The sequence below is a fragment of the Colias croceus genome, chromosome 24, assembly GCF_905220415.1.
Source record: "Colias croceus chromosome 24, ilColCroc2.1".
Taxonomy (NCBI): Eukaryota; Metazoa; Arthropoda; class Insecta; order Lepidoptera; family Pieridae; genus Colias; species Colias croceus.
This window is the reverse complement of record NC_059560.1, coordinates 6,441,564-6,458,807: the sequence shown is the minus strand read 5'-3', so window position 1 is coordinate 6,458,807 and position 17,244 is coordinate 6,441,564. Positions and strand designations below refer to the sequence as shown.

At 33.5% G+C, this 17,244-nt stretch overlaps 1 protein-coding gene across 1 annotated transcript in view; it reads right to left on the bottom strand.

The window, feature by feature from the left end:
- LOC123702685 (dedicator of cytokinesis protein 1) overlaps positions 1 to 16,846 on the bottom strand; it is a 55,615-nt gene extending 38,769 nt beyond the window's left edge. The window contains exons 1-2 of the mRNA XM_045650463.1: positions 16,700 to 16,846; positions 512 to 683 (exon numbers count right to left, since the gene is read on the bottom strand). Of these exons, the coding sequence (XP_045506419.1) occupies positions 512 to 683; positions 16,700 to 16,745 (218 nt within the window). The 5' untranslated portion in view covers positions 16,746 to 16,846. The remainder of the gene's footprint in view (positions 1 to 511; positions 684 to 16,699) is intronic.
- Between the last annotated feature and the right edge of the window lie 398 nt (positions 16,847 to 17,244).

The window sequence follows — 17,244 nt, the reverse complement described above, 5'->3', positions numbered from 1 at the left end:
GAAACTCAAATAAGAGTCGAGTTCTTTATTGCTTAATTAATGCTGAAAATGATTCACTTATAGGAAGAAATTTAAATATTAATATGATTAATGCTAAAGTTACTGATTGTCTGTTGCGGTTATGTCTTAACTGATTAATGGTTTTAGTCAATAAGAGCAATAAGAAAAAATATATAGGACACATTTCTAAAAACTGAACTGAACGGCTGTGGCAAGAGAAAGCCTAAATAATTTTATAATTTTTCTCTGTCCCGTATAATCTCTTACTGTTTGTTATGTTACCATTGAAATAAAACGACTGAGACCACTCCATATGGCTTCAAAATTGAACGATTCAACATTACAAATTATAAGTGATATTAAAATAGTCCCTGTGTTGAAAATTTTCAAATATTTATACATATAAATACATCTTATTATTTATAATGTGTGTATAAATAAACGTTTTTTTATTTATTTTTTTTAAATTTACCTTACCAATGCTACAAAACCATTACAGTACTTCACCCACCTCTCAACATGGCACTCGCGTATCACCACATAACTTTTCGGGAAGATCCCCCGCGCGTCCCTCCGCAGACTCTTGCCATGGTACCAATGTTTGCACTGCCCCTCGATGTGCACTAGCTCACCAACCTCCAGGTGTAGGTGGTTTGTCTTCGTCGTACTGTAGTTGTAGAGAGCTGTGGATCGAGAAAGTAATGTTAAGTGATGTGTAAAGACAGTAAAATTGAAGTTGTTAGGTTGATCCGGCTCGAAGGACCAATTTTTGGTAATATGTATGTATTGTATGTTGTATGGAACGTTTTAAGTGCAGAATTTATTTGTGATTTTGTAGGCGTTTTATGTTATTACATATGAACATTTTAACCCTGAATAATTTATGTTGAATCATGCAAATATCACATAGAAGAATAATTAAGTTATTGTTAATTAACAATACCTACATTTTATAATTTTGGAAACATTAACGAAAATAACACATTACACTTAACACCAAAAACCGCAGTTACGCGACCGCATTATTCCGTAATAAACATAAAATAAACCGATAAACGGATATATTATCCTATGCAAATATAACTCCATAGAGTTGTATCCGTTGAAAATATTTTGCCCATTTGTAAATTGTATTCTAATGAGCTCTGGAAGTAGTGCTTGACCATTGTGAGGATAGACTGTTATTACCGTTATACATAATATTAATTATTATTGCTGTAATCTAGCCACTATTTGCAAAAGGTATTACAAATCATTAACAATTTTTCAACCTACACATTACTGAATTCAACTTTGACAAAAAGTTGCTTTTTCCGAGATTGGACAATTTTTAATTGAAATAGATCTCGGAATCGGTATGTGCAGAGGCTTTTTATCCAACCCAAGCAAGCTTAGAGTGAACGAGTACCTACTTGGGAAGCTCGTACTATCTTAGACCACATCTTGAGACGAGATTGTGGTCAAGCGCTTTCCTATCTACAGTAAAAAAACGACTCGGGGACTGCCGCGGTAAAGCTATTGCATGCTATGCCTTCAAGCCACACCTCCGCCCGTCGGAGTGGGGAGCTTGAGGTTTTTTCGTTACGGAATTTCTCGATTCGGTCCCCGCGCTCAAGGCCCATGTTAAACATGATGGCCAAATGGCTTTCGCCCGTGCAATAGAAAAAGCCATTTCCTTTTATATGTCTCAAATACAAACAATAAACCCATATTTAGTATGTGATAACCTAACGCTTTGTGTATCAAGTATCGCGTAAGACAAAATAACGAACCATTAAAAAGAGGGAAAATCTTAATCAAAAACCGTTTCCTACAAAAGGTTGTATCTTGAGCTCTTTGTTAATATCGAGTACACTTAATACCGCTTTCAGAGTACGCTTTTTAACAAACATATGGTGTACTGTTGTATAACACTGAAAAGCTTTTTATTGTACAAATCTTGAAGCACTAATTGAACTTTAGTGTTTTGTGCAAAGTAATGATATATTGAATTTTGAATATAATAAAGGTCGATGAACTTTTGAACAGTTCCTTGTTCTTCAAAACATTATTTTGTTTATCATCCTCTTTGCAAAGAATATAAAAGCATATAAATTATTTCCTTTGCGAATAATTAGCATCCTATTTCGTCCATTTCGTTATTTTCAAAATATGTACCTACCTAATAAAACAAACATTATATTTTATGATTATCTTACGAAAACTCGTAATTAATTCATAAGCTCGGTAATACAAGATAGAGGTCTAGGCCGTCTAAGTGATAAAAATATCTAATTTTACAGTCGAGCGATCGTTCTTATTCAATAATGTTAATCCAACACGTAATCAATTACTAACATGACTCTTTTCAAAACTGTAAACAATACTTTAGTATACACGAATTAAGGATCAATTTCCTGTAACATTCGGATAATATACTGTTCGCTTAATAAAGCCATGTCCTAATTTGGTATAACAATAACATGGAGAAGCCAAAATCAAGCCCAAAGGGATAGGCGCGGTCACATTTCAAGCGATATTGTGTTTCTGAACATGTTTGTGGAACTAAATTTAGCAGTTAGTTTTTGACAAGGGTTAATATAAAGTTAAGTAATACTATCGTAAAGGCTGATCGTTTTTATTTGACGGTTTTAGCGTTTCAGGTGCTTTCAGTGTCATTTGTTATGAAGATTTGGGGGTGTAATTTATCGAGATTTGTTTATAATTATGATTGTTGACAATAAGGGATAAAATTGCAATTACACCTTTACTAACGTGCGCTGTGATAACATTATACCTATACCGTCATTTAATATAACAATAATCTGAAAGGAATTAATTAATTTTTAACTTGTGCGATTTTTTTTAAATTCGTGAAACGGTAAATTTATTTGATCTATAAGATATTTAACACGACTCCTTATAGTTTTTCATAACTGTATGCCTCATTATTTCCTGTTTCTTATGAACATAAAGTGTGAATGCATTCATACATTGTTTAATACTTGAATGAGAGGGCGTTTACAGTCGTGAGAATCCGACTGATCATTGGCTGAGACTGATAGTGAAATTTCAATTACACAGGGTAGAAAAGGCTCAAAAACTCATAAAACAATGTGATAAAACGATATCCCGGAGCGGACAGGAAAATGGACATCACTTCATTGTTTCAATTATAGGAATTACAATATAAACTGATATACTGAAAATCAGTTTTACGCAGTTGTACATAATTTATTAGTTGAGGCTTCCATTGCAGTTTTTGAAGTAAGCACACAAGTTTATGTAGCACTCAATTTCTTTCTCTTATAAGTAAGTACATTTTTACTACAAGACTTTATTAACACTTGTATCGGCATTGTAAAAAATATCCTTTTTAGAAAAATAATATAATTCGCTATAACTCCGGCCACCGGTACACGAAATTACAATCAAGGAACTTATTGTAGGCGAACCTCCGAGAAAATTAATAAAAGCTAACCTTATTACGGCCACAACGTAGGGCTGAATAGGTTTACTGCTTTGTCGTTTGTGATGATCACTTGGCGAGATTATTCATGGGTGATATTTTTAATTGTGTACATGTGTTTGTAAGAATTGTATCTATAAGTACGTACATATATCCTTACTAACTAATATAAGTTTTGTTTGGCTTTCTTGCACGTCCCAACAGAGCGATTATATGATATGATTTTTGGTGTCTGACAGGAAGCTATAGTCAGAGACATTGGCTATTTTTTACAGCAGGTACACATTTTATTTCTATGAGAATTTAGATTGACCACGCGGGCCTAGCAACATAAAAATGCAAATTTTATAAGGAAGAATTGCGGGGAAAAGCTTAAAAGGGAAAGGGTAAAGCTAAAAAATTGCCTCATAAAGCCGTAATACGAACATGTGGATGTATGTGCCTAATTAGAAACTGCCGTATTACTTCGATACAATACTACCTATTAATTCAACAATATATTTACATTTAGATTTTGTATCTATTATTAATTTTTATCTATACAAAGATATATAATCGTGTAATAAGTTTAAAAACAATAGTTTTCTTGTGGTTTCCATTAAACAGAAACTTTCAAAGTAGCTCTCCTATAAAACAAACAAAAAAACTATTTGAATAAATAAGTATAAGTTTCTGAACAAAGTTTCAAATGTAACTCCACTAAGTTAGACTGTCCTTTTTCTTAGTTGGTTGCAAGTTGAACACTATTAACTTAGTATAAACTTAGCATTGACGTAAGTACTTATGAAGTCTAGACGTAAATATGACAAAGAGTATTGATAATATGTTTTTATTAAATGTCGTGGTTCATTTGTTGTGGTCAAGGGGTAATTTCTACCATAATCTGAACTAAATAATATGTGCGTCAACTTGATTTGATTGACTTTAGGAACAAAAAGGGTCCGTTCACACAGACCGTCTCGGAGAGCATCGGCGCGCATTTTTCTTTTCACACAGACCGGATCGTATACGCTTGGAGTTGGTCGGAGCGGAGCCGCCAATTATTTCACATAGACCGGCTGGAAGCTATCTGAAAGCGGATGCGCATGCAATCGGAGCCGAACGGTTGCGCGAACGAGAAAAAGTACGCGATCCGAGCCGGTCGGCTCCCATTATTTCACACCAAGCGCGTTCAAGCATTCTTAATGTCAAAAGCAGTGTACACGCAAAAAAAACTTTATTACAAATACTAAGGGTCCGTTCACACAGACAGGCTCGGAGAGCATCGGCGCGCATTTTTCTTTTCACACAGACCGGATCGTATACGCTTGGAGTTGGTCGGAGCGGAGCCGTCAACTATTTCACATAGACCAGCTGGAAGCTATCTGAAAGCGGATGCGAATGTAATCGGAGCTGAACGGCTGCGCGAACGAGAAAAAGTACGCGATCGGAGCCGGTCAGCTCCTCTTATTATTTCACACCAAGCGCGTTCAAGCATTCTTAATGTCAAAAGCAGTGCACACGCAAAAATAAACCTTAAGTTACAAATACTAAAAACTCTGTTTTCATCGTGATAAGAATCTGCTCTCCTCTCAGAGCCGGTCTGTGTGAACGGACCCTAAAAACTCTGTTTTCATCGTGATAAGAATCTGCTCTCCTCTCCAAGCCGGTCTGTGTGAACGGACCCTAAAGAAGTCCCATACCCCGTAATGGGTAATGGAACAGATGCCTTATCAGTTATACTGATCGATTTCTTTCGTAGAAGTTTGTTCATATCAAGAATAATATAAAATGAATCGCAAAATATTATGTTGGTAAGCGCACAACTCGAAAACGGCTGAAACGATTTCGTAGATTATTTTTTATGATATATTCCAAAAAATTATTGAAGTACGAGGATGGTTCTAATGGAGAGAAAACGTAAACATGTAACACGGGCGAAGCCGGGGCGGGCCGCTAGTCAAGAATAAAATAGTTATGAAATGCGATATGAGAATAAAAACCGTAATTTTATCTAAAAATTCAACTAGGATTAGAAAGTGATGGTGATGAATGTTTATAAATAACTCGAAATATTTCCATAACATTTAAATTTTAAACATAAACAATAATAAATGATAACAACAATACAATTTCTCGGTACTGATTATCTAATATCATTGATTAGTGATAAGACCACCCTTTTTTCACGTTTGTTGTAATCTTATTTTATTACTAGACTAGATATCCGCCCGCGGCTTCGCCCGCGTTTCAAGGAAAAACCCGAATCCGCATAGTGCCCGTTCCTGAGGGATTTCCGGGATAACAAGCCTATTCTGGGTCTTCAGCTACCTACATACCAAATTTCATTGTAATCGGTTCAGTGGTATTTCTGTGGAATACTAACAAACATCCATCCTCACTTTCGCATTTATAATATATAAAAAAAATATTCTATTCATTCCTGACTTCAAACTTTTTAAACGAACAATTTACATAATGAACATTAAACACAAGGGTCAGCCATATTAAAAAGATGTAAAGTTAAAAAAAAAAACACAATTTCCGTCACAGAGCCAGTGAAATTAAAAATGAACACCAGATGTTCAAGCAATTACTTAGCGTCAACGCTAACTTATTAATAACTATAATCGTTCCAACTTACATGGGAATCGACTTGTTTAATTGTAGACTAAGAGCCGGCTAATGATATTGCTTGTTAATTATTATCATCTGTTAACATGCGTATTGCGTAAGTTTAAAAGGTTTGTTATTTGTAAACAATCAAATACCTAAGTCACTTCAAATCTACATAATAATAACTTTAAAACTTTAAATCAAAACAACCTCTGCCCAAATATGTTGATAATAATTTAACAGACTACATAAATTAGTGATGTGAAATATAGTAAAATTAAATTAATTAAGTTAAAATTTCAAAGGTCCGTCGTTTTCGTACCTACCTAAACTGTTTTGCCAAATGAAAACAAAGTTTTTGAAGGTACCCAACAAAGATTAAATAAACCACAGTTATTTAATCAGCGGCTCTTACACAATTATTAATAATAAGCACAATAGGGGCGGAATGCGTGATTCACGCCCGCGAAGCGACGACGCGCACCGAAACTACATACGTATGCGCGCGCGCATTGAATGACGATCAACTGGCGTAGACTTGTGCAGATAATAGACGAGACATTTTTCATAGATCATTAAATAATAATATAAAGGAATACATTTTAAGTTCATAAATTTTTAAAGAATAGAAAAAAATCATGTACATCAGTACACACACTCTTTTTTTTCTATAAATTATAATATAAACAGATATAATGACAGCAATATTGTATATTGTAGCTGTATGTTGTTTTCCTTTCAGATAGAAGTTTTAGCAATTTGCCTCAATAACGTTTCTGGAAAGTTTTACATTTGGATATTGCAATGTTAGAAAAAAACAGCTAGCTGATGAACTCAATCTAGATACAATTGATATACTTAACATAAAAATTGCAATTTATAAATTGAATTAACTAAACCGATACGTCTTCTCCTATAATATGTCCCAATCCCACTAAACTATCTCAACCATTCCTCATCCACGAAATGACCTAGTCATCTAAAACACGCAAACTCAAGTACTAAGTCTCGTCTCCAAAGACTAACCAATCGATTCACACCAGATGCCCTCTCCTAGATGGCTAGCTCTAAGTACCTATATCCAACACCTGTCAGCCCAATGAGCCGTAATAACCGAGACAAACTAGCGTTGCGATAATATGGGATAGTTTAATTGCTGGATGCTGTAATCATTGCGAGATTATCCTGCCATTATCGCTGACTGATTACATTTCAGCAGATGTCGGCTGCTGTACAATATTTATCTGTTTATTTGTATGCGTTGGAAAGATTAGATAGGTGTATTGTGGTCTACGTTACTATGTAAATACCGAAGTAAGCTTAAAATATTATTATTTTTTTCTGGAGAGGTATAATCTTTGTTTCGGAGTATTTTTCTATCTGATGAAAAGCTATCTTATGCAATAAGCAACCGCATTTATCATAAGATCATCTTAAAATATTACAACAATCGACGTCTGAAAGGTTTCCAAAAAATGGAAGCAAACGTATTCTTTTCATACGCATCATCTCATTTAGAGCGAAAACAAATTAGTAAAGTTAATTAAGTAGTAGTATTAATTATATGGTAAAAGACTTGAACCTGTAAAACGATCTTGCTGTATCCGAATAAATTACCACTTTATCACTACGCCTTTAATTATATAAACTCATTTAGATTACTAACCCATTTCCACGTACCATCTGACGCTCAATGAAATCCAATAAGAGATAAACTACCGTATGTAATATTAGATAGTTTAATTACTTCGGATGCAGCGCTGATTGCGAGATTAATGTTATTCCTTATCTATGAGTGTTTAGATTGATTCCATGTCAGTGGGTGAGATTGATTTATGGATATGGGGATCGTTTGTAACTATTTCTGTATAGATAAATGTGAAAATGTTAGCAATTTGTTATCAAAGCCTATCCTGTGTTAATTTTCGTTGACAATCTGTCCTTAATTTAATTTTCTCAATTTTGCTTGAGGCTAAATTAGTAAAACGTATAAAGCTGCGAAGGACAAACCATCGCATTAATATTTATGAACATGAATATATAAAGGGACTAATCCCTGATGACATGGATTGCGGTGATCCAAACATTGTGTTATTGTTACAGACCACATTTAACATTAATATATTTAATATCACCCAAAAATTTCTTAATCTTCTGCAAAATTTGCGAAGTTCCACGAACGTATTCAGAATAATTCCCAGTAAAGAGACTGCCCTGACCTATAAACGTCTTCTGTTACCAAAGAAAGTCACTACCGAACGTTGGATCAAATAATAACGTGGGTAATAACGTAGGTGCGTCACGTACGTTTTGACAGCGCATAATTGGACTTCCTCAGGTAGGGGCTGGGCGGGACGTGAATCAACAATGTCCGCAATTGATTTGTTCTGATTCAATTTTCGTCAGGGATTTTCTCACTTCATCATGTTATTAATTTTATTGCAAGTCTGACATGTGGTTACGATGATAAATTTATATAATATAATTAGCTCCGAATATACTTGTTATTACGAATGAATCCAATTTGGTAAAATCAATAAAAAATGTAACACAATTTTTGAATTTGTAAATAGTTAGCTCTTACCTTACTTACAAAGTTCTGGACATAAATTCCAGGTATGGAGCCTTGAAAAGGGTCGTTATTCACAAACTAACTCTAAAATATAAAACTTCGCTAGCAAACCTAAAACTTGGCGTTAATTAATTATCAATTAGCACAAACAATTCGATCTTACACCTCACTAAACACGCTTCGAAAACAATATGGCTAATCACTACATATTTCCGTCTGAGCCAAGTCCCAAGTGGTATAGAGCGGATAAATTTCAATGTTCCACAGTTCTATTTTTCTCTAATGATAACTCAGTTGGGAATTCTGCATTCTGATAGCTAATATATAAATTCACTTGGGGATAAGTAGTCAATGTAATATTAAACATGTAAATAGATTTATTTATAGACTAGCTGTCCAGGCATACGTACTGCCACTCTTATCACTGGGTTATGAAAATTAGATGTTGGCCAATTCTCGGGGACAAAATTTCATGAGAAAGGGTCCATCTGTTACGGAGGAGTATGATAACTAACATTAACACGAGCATTTTCTATATATAGAGAAGAGATTTCATCCAACGCTAGGATGTAAAACATCTCGATATTCATTTAAATACCTAGATATCTACAACAAGGTTAGTTACTACTTACTACTTTAGGCTATGTAACTAACCTAATTTGGGAGTAGGGATTCAGCCTCACGGCCCATCCCCAGGCAAATTTATAGCTCCGAACATGATTAGTTTACACATTACACATATGGAGTACATGAGAATGTATTCGTATAAGGCAATTATGAATAATTATAAAAATACTAACTGCTCCGCGCGGTTTCACCCCCATGGCTTCACCCCGGTTGGTCGTAGCGTGATGATATATAGCCTATAACCTTCCTCGATAAACGGACTATCTAACACCGAGAGAATTTTTCAAATCGGACCAGTAGTTCCCGAGATTAGTGCGTTCAAACAAACAAAGAAACTCTTCAGCTTTATAATATTAGTATAGATTTAAGTATTTACTTGTAAACATAAGTATGTTCTGACGATGTTTTCAACATCCTAACAATCAACATTCGATTTGGACTAAATCTAAATTATCTATTTACTTAAATCGTCTGTAATTTAAATTTCCCTAGTTATAAAAGTAAATAATTTCTGAATTTAAAGGCATTCACCTACATCAAAAAATCAATTATCAAGCAGGAAATAACGTATAGTTGTTTTTCATAGATAAATAATACTCTTTAGATTATACTATAAAACTATAGACCTAACATTGTTAGCAATAGACGATTGATTTGATCGTGATATTTTGTATTAAAAAGCCTCACAATACATAGTTTGAATCCTAAATTTTGAATACAAAATACCTATTCTGTTTATCCAGAAGGTTTCAACAAATAGATGCGGTTTCATTATGAAGTCTTACAACAAATTCTAGAGACCTTTCAAGATTAAGGAAACCTACAAAATTAAACATTCCTTTTGTTCAGTGTCCACCATTAGTAGGATTTGTTAGATCTACCTAAAGTAGTCCAAAGCTAATCTAAGCTCGCATGAAAAATAATTCACCTCAGGCTTTCGTGAAAGTGCGAGAAGGCTTTTGATAAATATCACAAGTACATAACATCTGCAAATATAACAAAAGGAAGCAATCGCCAAACTGATTAGGAACTTATTAGAATAAAGAAAACTCTTATGAATGAACTCTCTCCACAAAGGCGGATACCATACTTATGAAAACTTATATACCAGGAAAATACAGGGTGGCTCTGAAATACGTTGACAACTTATTTTACGATTTATTTTATTTTTCTTTTACACAGTATATCGGTGACTACTTTATAATAAAAATACAGTATTATTTTAATGTAAATATCTATTTATTTTCAAAAGAATCACCTTTACCTTTAATACAACGGCTTAAAAGTTTTCTGAAGTTTACGACGATTTTCCGTTCCTCCTCTTCAGATACTTTGTCCCACTCACGAGTAAGTGTTGCCGTCAGCGCATCTACACTTCTGTGTGATGTTGCACAGGCCCTCGCCTCTAGAATTGACCATACGCTGAAATACATTCGATTAAGGTCTGATGAAAATGGAGACCATTCCTTGGAACTTATGAACTCTGGGAAATGATCCATACATCACTACTGTACATTTGAGGCCCTGTGAGATGCAGCAGAGTCCTGTTGAAAAGTCCACGGTTGGTCACCGAAGTGCTACTGGCTCCAAGGAAGAACTCCACTCTCTAAAATATCGCGTCGGTATATTTCTTGATTCATTTTCACACCTTTTTTTACGAAAACGAGGAGTTTTGCCTGTTGAGCAAATGCCACGCCAAATCATGACTGAAACCGGTCTTTGCCGATGGGGGATAATTGCTGTGGCTTCAGGGCGACTAGAAGAGTAAACTCTATCGTTTTGGCGGTTATGAGACTGTTCAATCTGAAAAATTTTTTCGGTCGGTGAATAAAATATTTTTCCACCCTTCACCAGCGGAGCGCGCTTTCAGTAAGCGACATCTTTCAAGGCGTATTTTTTTATCTTTATCATCCAACCGCTGCGCTTTTCGTAGCTTGTATGCTGTTAACTTGAGCTCATTTTTAACTACCCGTTGTAACGTTGAATGACTTACACCTAAATCTCGAGCCATTTTTCTTACCTTGGCTTGTGAATTGCGGGTCTATCTTTGTTTGACGATATGTCGAAGCCTAGGCGTCTTTACAGTTCTTTTTCTGCCTCTTCCCAGACGGTCACCAAGATGGCCAAGCTCATCGTAGCGTTTAATAGCAGAAAAAACTAACTGCCGACTGACACTGAGAAGTCACACTATCGCGTGCTGCCGCTTACCAGCCTCATATAAGGATATTATTGCACCTCGTTGAGCAGACATAGTAAAAAATGACAAATTTTTAATTTATTCTCTTCACAAATAACGTTAAGTTGGCGCCAAAACATGTGAAAATAATAATTAAAAAACAAAAACAACGCAGCATGTCCCATTTTTGAAATTTATTATTTTGAAATTTGTCAACGTAATTTAGAACCACCCTGTATAGCAATATTTGAGAACAATTGTATTTACCGTAGTCAGTATGAAAGAATGATAATATAAATAGTTTTAATGTTTTCGAAATTTCCGGTAGATGATGTTACATATACAGAAAAATATATAATGGACTCCAGCGCAATTTTCTACGGACAGTTTCCCAGCTTCTGTTTAGCATAGGTATCGATCAGTTAAAATAACAAATCATTTATGAATAAAACGTCAAAAAGTGTGCAATAGACTACCAGGGACATTATCAGCAAGCTGTGTAACCGTTCGAGTCATAACTGATATTTCACACTTTAAAATACAATAGAAATGTCCAAAACTTAAATTAGTTCTTCAACTGAACGAGCGATCAGAGTACCCTCGGAATGGTACAGAAAATAGCAGCCAAATGACTTGGCCTGGCCCCATGTGAAATTGAATCGCTTAGTACAGTTGGAGTCTGGACGAGAAATGTTTAAAATGAAATGAGATTCTGTTCACTTCATTTTTGTTAACTTTCGTCATATTATTAGAACCAACTCTAAATTACTATGCTGTAAGACGTAGGACTAGGGCGTAGATATTCAGACAATCAAAGGTAACACCTATACCAATTATATATTGCCCGTTTCACTAATTCCAGTTTCAATTGTTCTGTTTAGTTTATCCATCTGTTAAAATAACATTTACGTATGAGAATAATTTATGAGAATTTAATGGTTGTTTATATGTATATTTTTCGGCGTTACTGACCCGCATATTTATAACCTTTAGGTACTAATTACTTTATCAACACTTTCCGTAAGTACCATTTTTATCTTAATCAATGGATTTACAATGACAGCATAAACCCCTTTATTGTAAATTTCGTAATTTTCTTGGAACCTATGATAAAACTTTATTGCAATATTTTCCTTTGAATATATTAAGAATTTAGATACGAAATCAAGAAAGATAGTATATCTACTAAGGCCGCAAGGTCGTGTATGGTATCCCATACACGACCTTGCGGCTATAGAATACCTTCGCTTTTCTTGACCAATCAAAATTTTCTGATATCAAAATATTTACTAAATGCACCCAACAAACATTTTGACTGTACACATCTTATACATCAAACAGTTTATCTATAGGTTATCTGTTATCTCAATAACTCCCCTGCCCAATTTCAATACAGTCTAGTCAGAACGTCTTTACCTGACGTTATCAAAACGTCCCTTTATCAGCTTATCTCTCTGATTAAACTTCCCCGCTTCCTAACTCCGAAACACCGGATCTTGAACAATTTCATATTGTCATACTGTACCGAGTATGCAAAGTTTATTATTTTTAACGAAGCATCTCGTAAAAGAATTTCAATGAATTTTTTCTGACGGTGCGGTGGTGTATCACATTTTTTAGCTTAGTAGTACTGGAGATATTTCATAATAAAACAGATTAAGTTTCATACGGTACCTAAAGAGGCAAAAAAAGCCTTCATTACAGCTTATAAAGTCCCAATAAATAGTGTGCCACCCTTTAATATTATCTTAAGAAGTACGTTAAACTGCATGCATAATAAAAAAAAACCTATGGGTGTTATGTAATAACAAAAAACTATATTTTGTGCGTTCACAAGATATAGGCGGATACAAGTCGGAGAGCGATTTTATACCGTATTTATAATTTATTGTTTACTTGTATCGTAATCGATAGTAAGGACATAATTAAATTAAATGCGAAATAGATAAGAAAGAATAAATATAATTTTTTATCAGTTATTGTTTTATGAATTGAACCACACCCATTATTGATTAATAAAATGTTAACAAATCTGAATCCATAAAAATGGCAACAATTTTTTTCAATATGTTGCGGGTTGCAGCGATTATGCATATTGAAAAATTCTCGCCCGAGAAACGACAACATTTAAACAAAGTTACCAGCAACATTGTGAAGCAACTGTTACTCAACAAATTTTTACCATTAATACGAGGCGAAAATTAGGTGTGTAAGGTGCCAAAATATATTGATAATAGGGTACGTTCAATTCTCTTCTTAGTTTTTGAACTTTATTAATATGAAACGAACCTCTTTACCGTGGCTAATGTATTGGAAAATTTGTTTTGAGAACAGTTGGATCAAAGTGTATAATGTTTGGAAATATTCACTTCAAAAAAGGCACCTATCACTTAGATATGCGTTACTATTTGAACTTCAATATAAAATTAAATAGTTACGATAAATGTTAGGGTTGCCAGAACTTTCATTTTATTGTCTACTTACTTCAATATCTTTATTCTATGTATAACGTAAAAAAAGCGTGTTAAAAAAGCTTCCAAATCGGACGTTTATCTACAGAAAAAAGGTTTTATTATGGGTAACTAGGTATGTTGTTCAACGATGTTGTTATAATATGTAGGTTGATATGCCATAATTGATTTATGTATATAGCAGTTGTAGTTTACAAATCTAAAACGGCGTTCAGATTGACACTTGCACAAATAAAAAAGGCTTGAATAAAATTCAGTGCTGTAACGAATATAGCGAGCAATTAGCATAACACAAAACAATGTCAACTATTCATATATTACGCCATTGTCTACCAACAAGGAAATGTAACAGGAAATATTATTGTTGGCTAAACATCCTATAAACGTAATAATAAATTTGAATTTGATAATTGTATAGCTATTATTTTCTACTAGTAGTTATGGCAACGCCTTGGTGTGAGCTTTTCTATGGCAATATCATAGGGAACATATGAAATGGTTAACTAACTTTCAAAGTTACAATTTTAAGTTTTATACTTGTAAGAATATATAATATACTTTATGTGATTTTCCTACAACGGTGTTCTAATACTACAACACTTTCCTGACTTATCAATAAAATTTTAATTTATTTTTCCCCTACATGTTCAATAAATAAATATTTGAGTTTGAGTTTGAACATACTAACCACTAGACCAATAGGGAAATATAAATTACCTACAACTTAGTCTAAGTAATAAAATATTTTAATTTATTATTCTGTTATCAGAACATAAGCAATCTTTATACTTTTATAATAATAATTCAATTATTGCATACTCTACGACTGGACCACACAAGGTTTATGGATAATAAATTATTGATTAATATGCATGTATTAATAAAGTTTTATCTAAATTCTTAATAGGTTTATTTAGGTATAATAAATTACAATTTTAATGATAAATAATGACGACGCGGTTGGCGCAGTGGTAAAGTAACTGCCTACTGAGCCGACGGTCCCGGGTTCGATCCCCGGTCAGGGCAAATATTTGTGTGATGAACTCAATTATTTGTTCTTGGGTCTGGGTGTTATTATCTATATAATGTATTTATTAAATATTATATTTATCGTCGCCTAGTACCCACAACACAAGCCTTAATTGAGCTTACTGTGGGACTAGGTCGATTTGTGTAATAATGTCCTATAATAATAATATTTAAATAAACATATGCTATGTATTTGTCGATTGCTAATATTAAGATTATAAAAAATTGCAGCATTCCTTAAAAGTAATATTTATTCAACTGTACAAAACCCTATTTAAAAGCAATTATATCAAACATTATCATCTGAAAATATAACCACGACCGCCTCCTTGGTACAGTGGTTGACGCGTGAGCGTAACACCGAGGGGTCCTGGTTCGATTCCGACAAACAAAAAAAAATGTCTCGGTCTGGCGGGACACAGAAGGCTGATCACCTACTTGTCCCTAAAACAAAATCGATCAGGGAAACAGATGTATAATGCATCTGCCCCTTACTCCACTAGGGGACATGGGACTTTACTTTCTTTTTACACAACAAGCAATAATGCATCAAGAAGTTTCATATTATTATGTAAAGTGTGCAATATGCAAATGTAAATCAATAAATTCGATAACCAGTTGTTTGTTTACGTAACAATTGCCATGAGAAAGTAGCATTGGTGTTATATGTCACAGATAACTTAAATTGTTTTATTTTTAACACACTTTTATTAGCTTCAGCTGTATGTTTGTATATAACCGAGTCAGAACTAGATTTTGACCCACTTTAAATGGACAGATTTAATTCAAACTTCGAAAACTTATTTTTAACTAAGTAAGAAAGACTAAATTTCTAAATACTAAAAAAAGAAACAATCATTTAGATGCATAAACAAATTTGTGTATTCTTAATCGCCTGATCATGATTAAAATAAATATAAAAATTTTTCCTCAGCCATCAATAGGAAAAAATAAACCATGTCAAGGTGCCTGTCCCCCTATAGAACGATGAGAAATATATTTAATTGATAATGTCACTATAATTTATTCTAAAATGTATTCCGTGCATATTTTTCCTTCTGATTAATAATTGTATTAAATGAGGAAAGCGTTGATAGAAAATGGTGGCTTTTTATTTTCGGCCGGCCATCAACCAAGCCTTGTTTTTTTAATATGAAACACATACAGTTTGAACAGTAAATATTCAGTAATATAACAGGGAAAAGCTGATCGCTTAAATTTAAAGTATTATTTTGTGGTATTACCTATTATGAAATGCATTTTCTCCGCAGCCCACAAGGAAATAAGCCTTGATTTATTGGAATTATTAAATGAGAATCCGCTGTTAGAATCTTTACCATCATAAATAATTAATTCATACTTCATTACTTATTTTCTTAATTTAAACTTTAATAAGTATATAAGTACCTATTAGGGAAAAGGTATATACAACTAAAATATAACTAAAACAATACTGAGCCTTATAGGTTTGTTAACAATTAAATAAAAGTAGGAAATATTATGCACTAAACAATGATAACATAGATAAAAAAAAAGTTCAGAATAATCAGGAATGTTATCAAAAGTTTTTTTTTTTAGTTTTTTAAGTTCAGCTTCATGTATTTTGAAGCGGAAATGAATGGTGTTTAGAGAATAACATAAAATACATTACAATTAGTTTGTTTCAGGATGAACTAGGAACGCTAGGATATGAGACAATGTTTATATTTATCACTCAGTGGGAGAGAAATCACAGGAGATGAACGAATTTCGATGAAACATTTATAACAAACATCACTTACCAACAGCGTAACATTCCTCATTTTCCAGTTTTTGCCACACAGTCATATTTACGAATAACACTTTTAAAACTATTTTATTAAATAATTGTAAGGCTCGTCATTTTTATCACGGTCAAAACTTTTAACTTTGTCAAAACACGTTGTCTGTGGTCGGGCGTAGTGAGTAGTGACTAGTGACACTAGTGATGGTGTATCAATGGCGCGTAATTCCGATAACGCGCATGTCTATGGTTATGAGACAATACCGATTCGAGCAACGATATGTTTATTAAAGTTTAATATTACACAATATGAAAATTTTATAATCAATTCAATATCGCGATAACTAAATTCAAATACATATACCTAAAAAAATAACAACCTAAATCTAAATTGATTGAACTTTGAAATTGAACGCACTTCGCAATCAAAATATGATTTTTTCAAATGAATCATTGACGCAGGCCACATTAGAGTGTAATATATAGTATATACCGCGATATAATATTATACTGATATGGTACCTACTTACTACTGTACCTAATATTATTTACTATAAGCAGGCC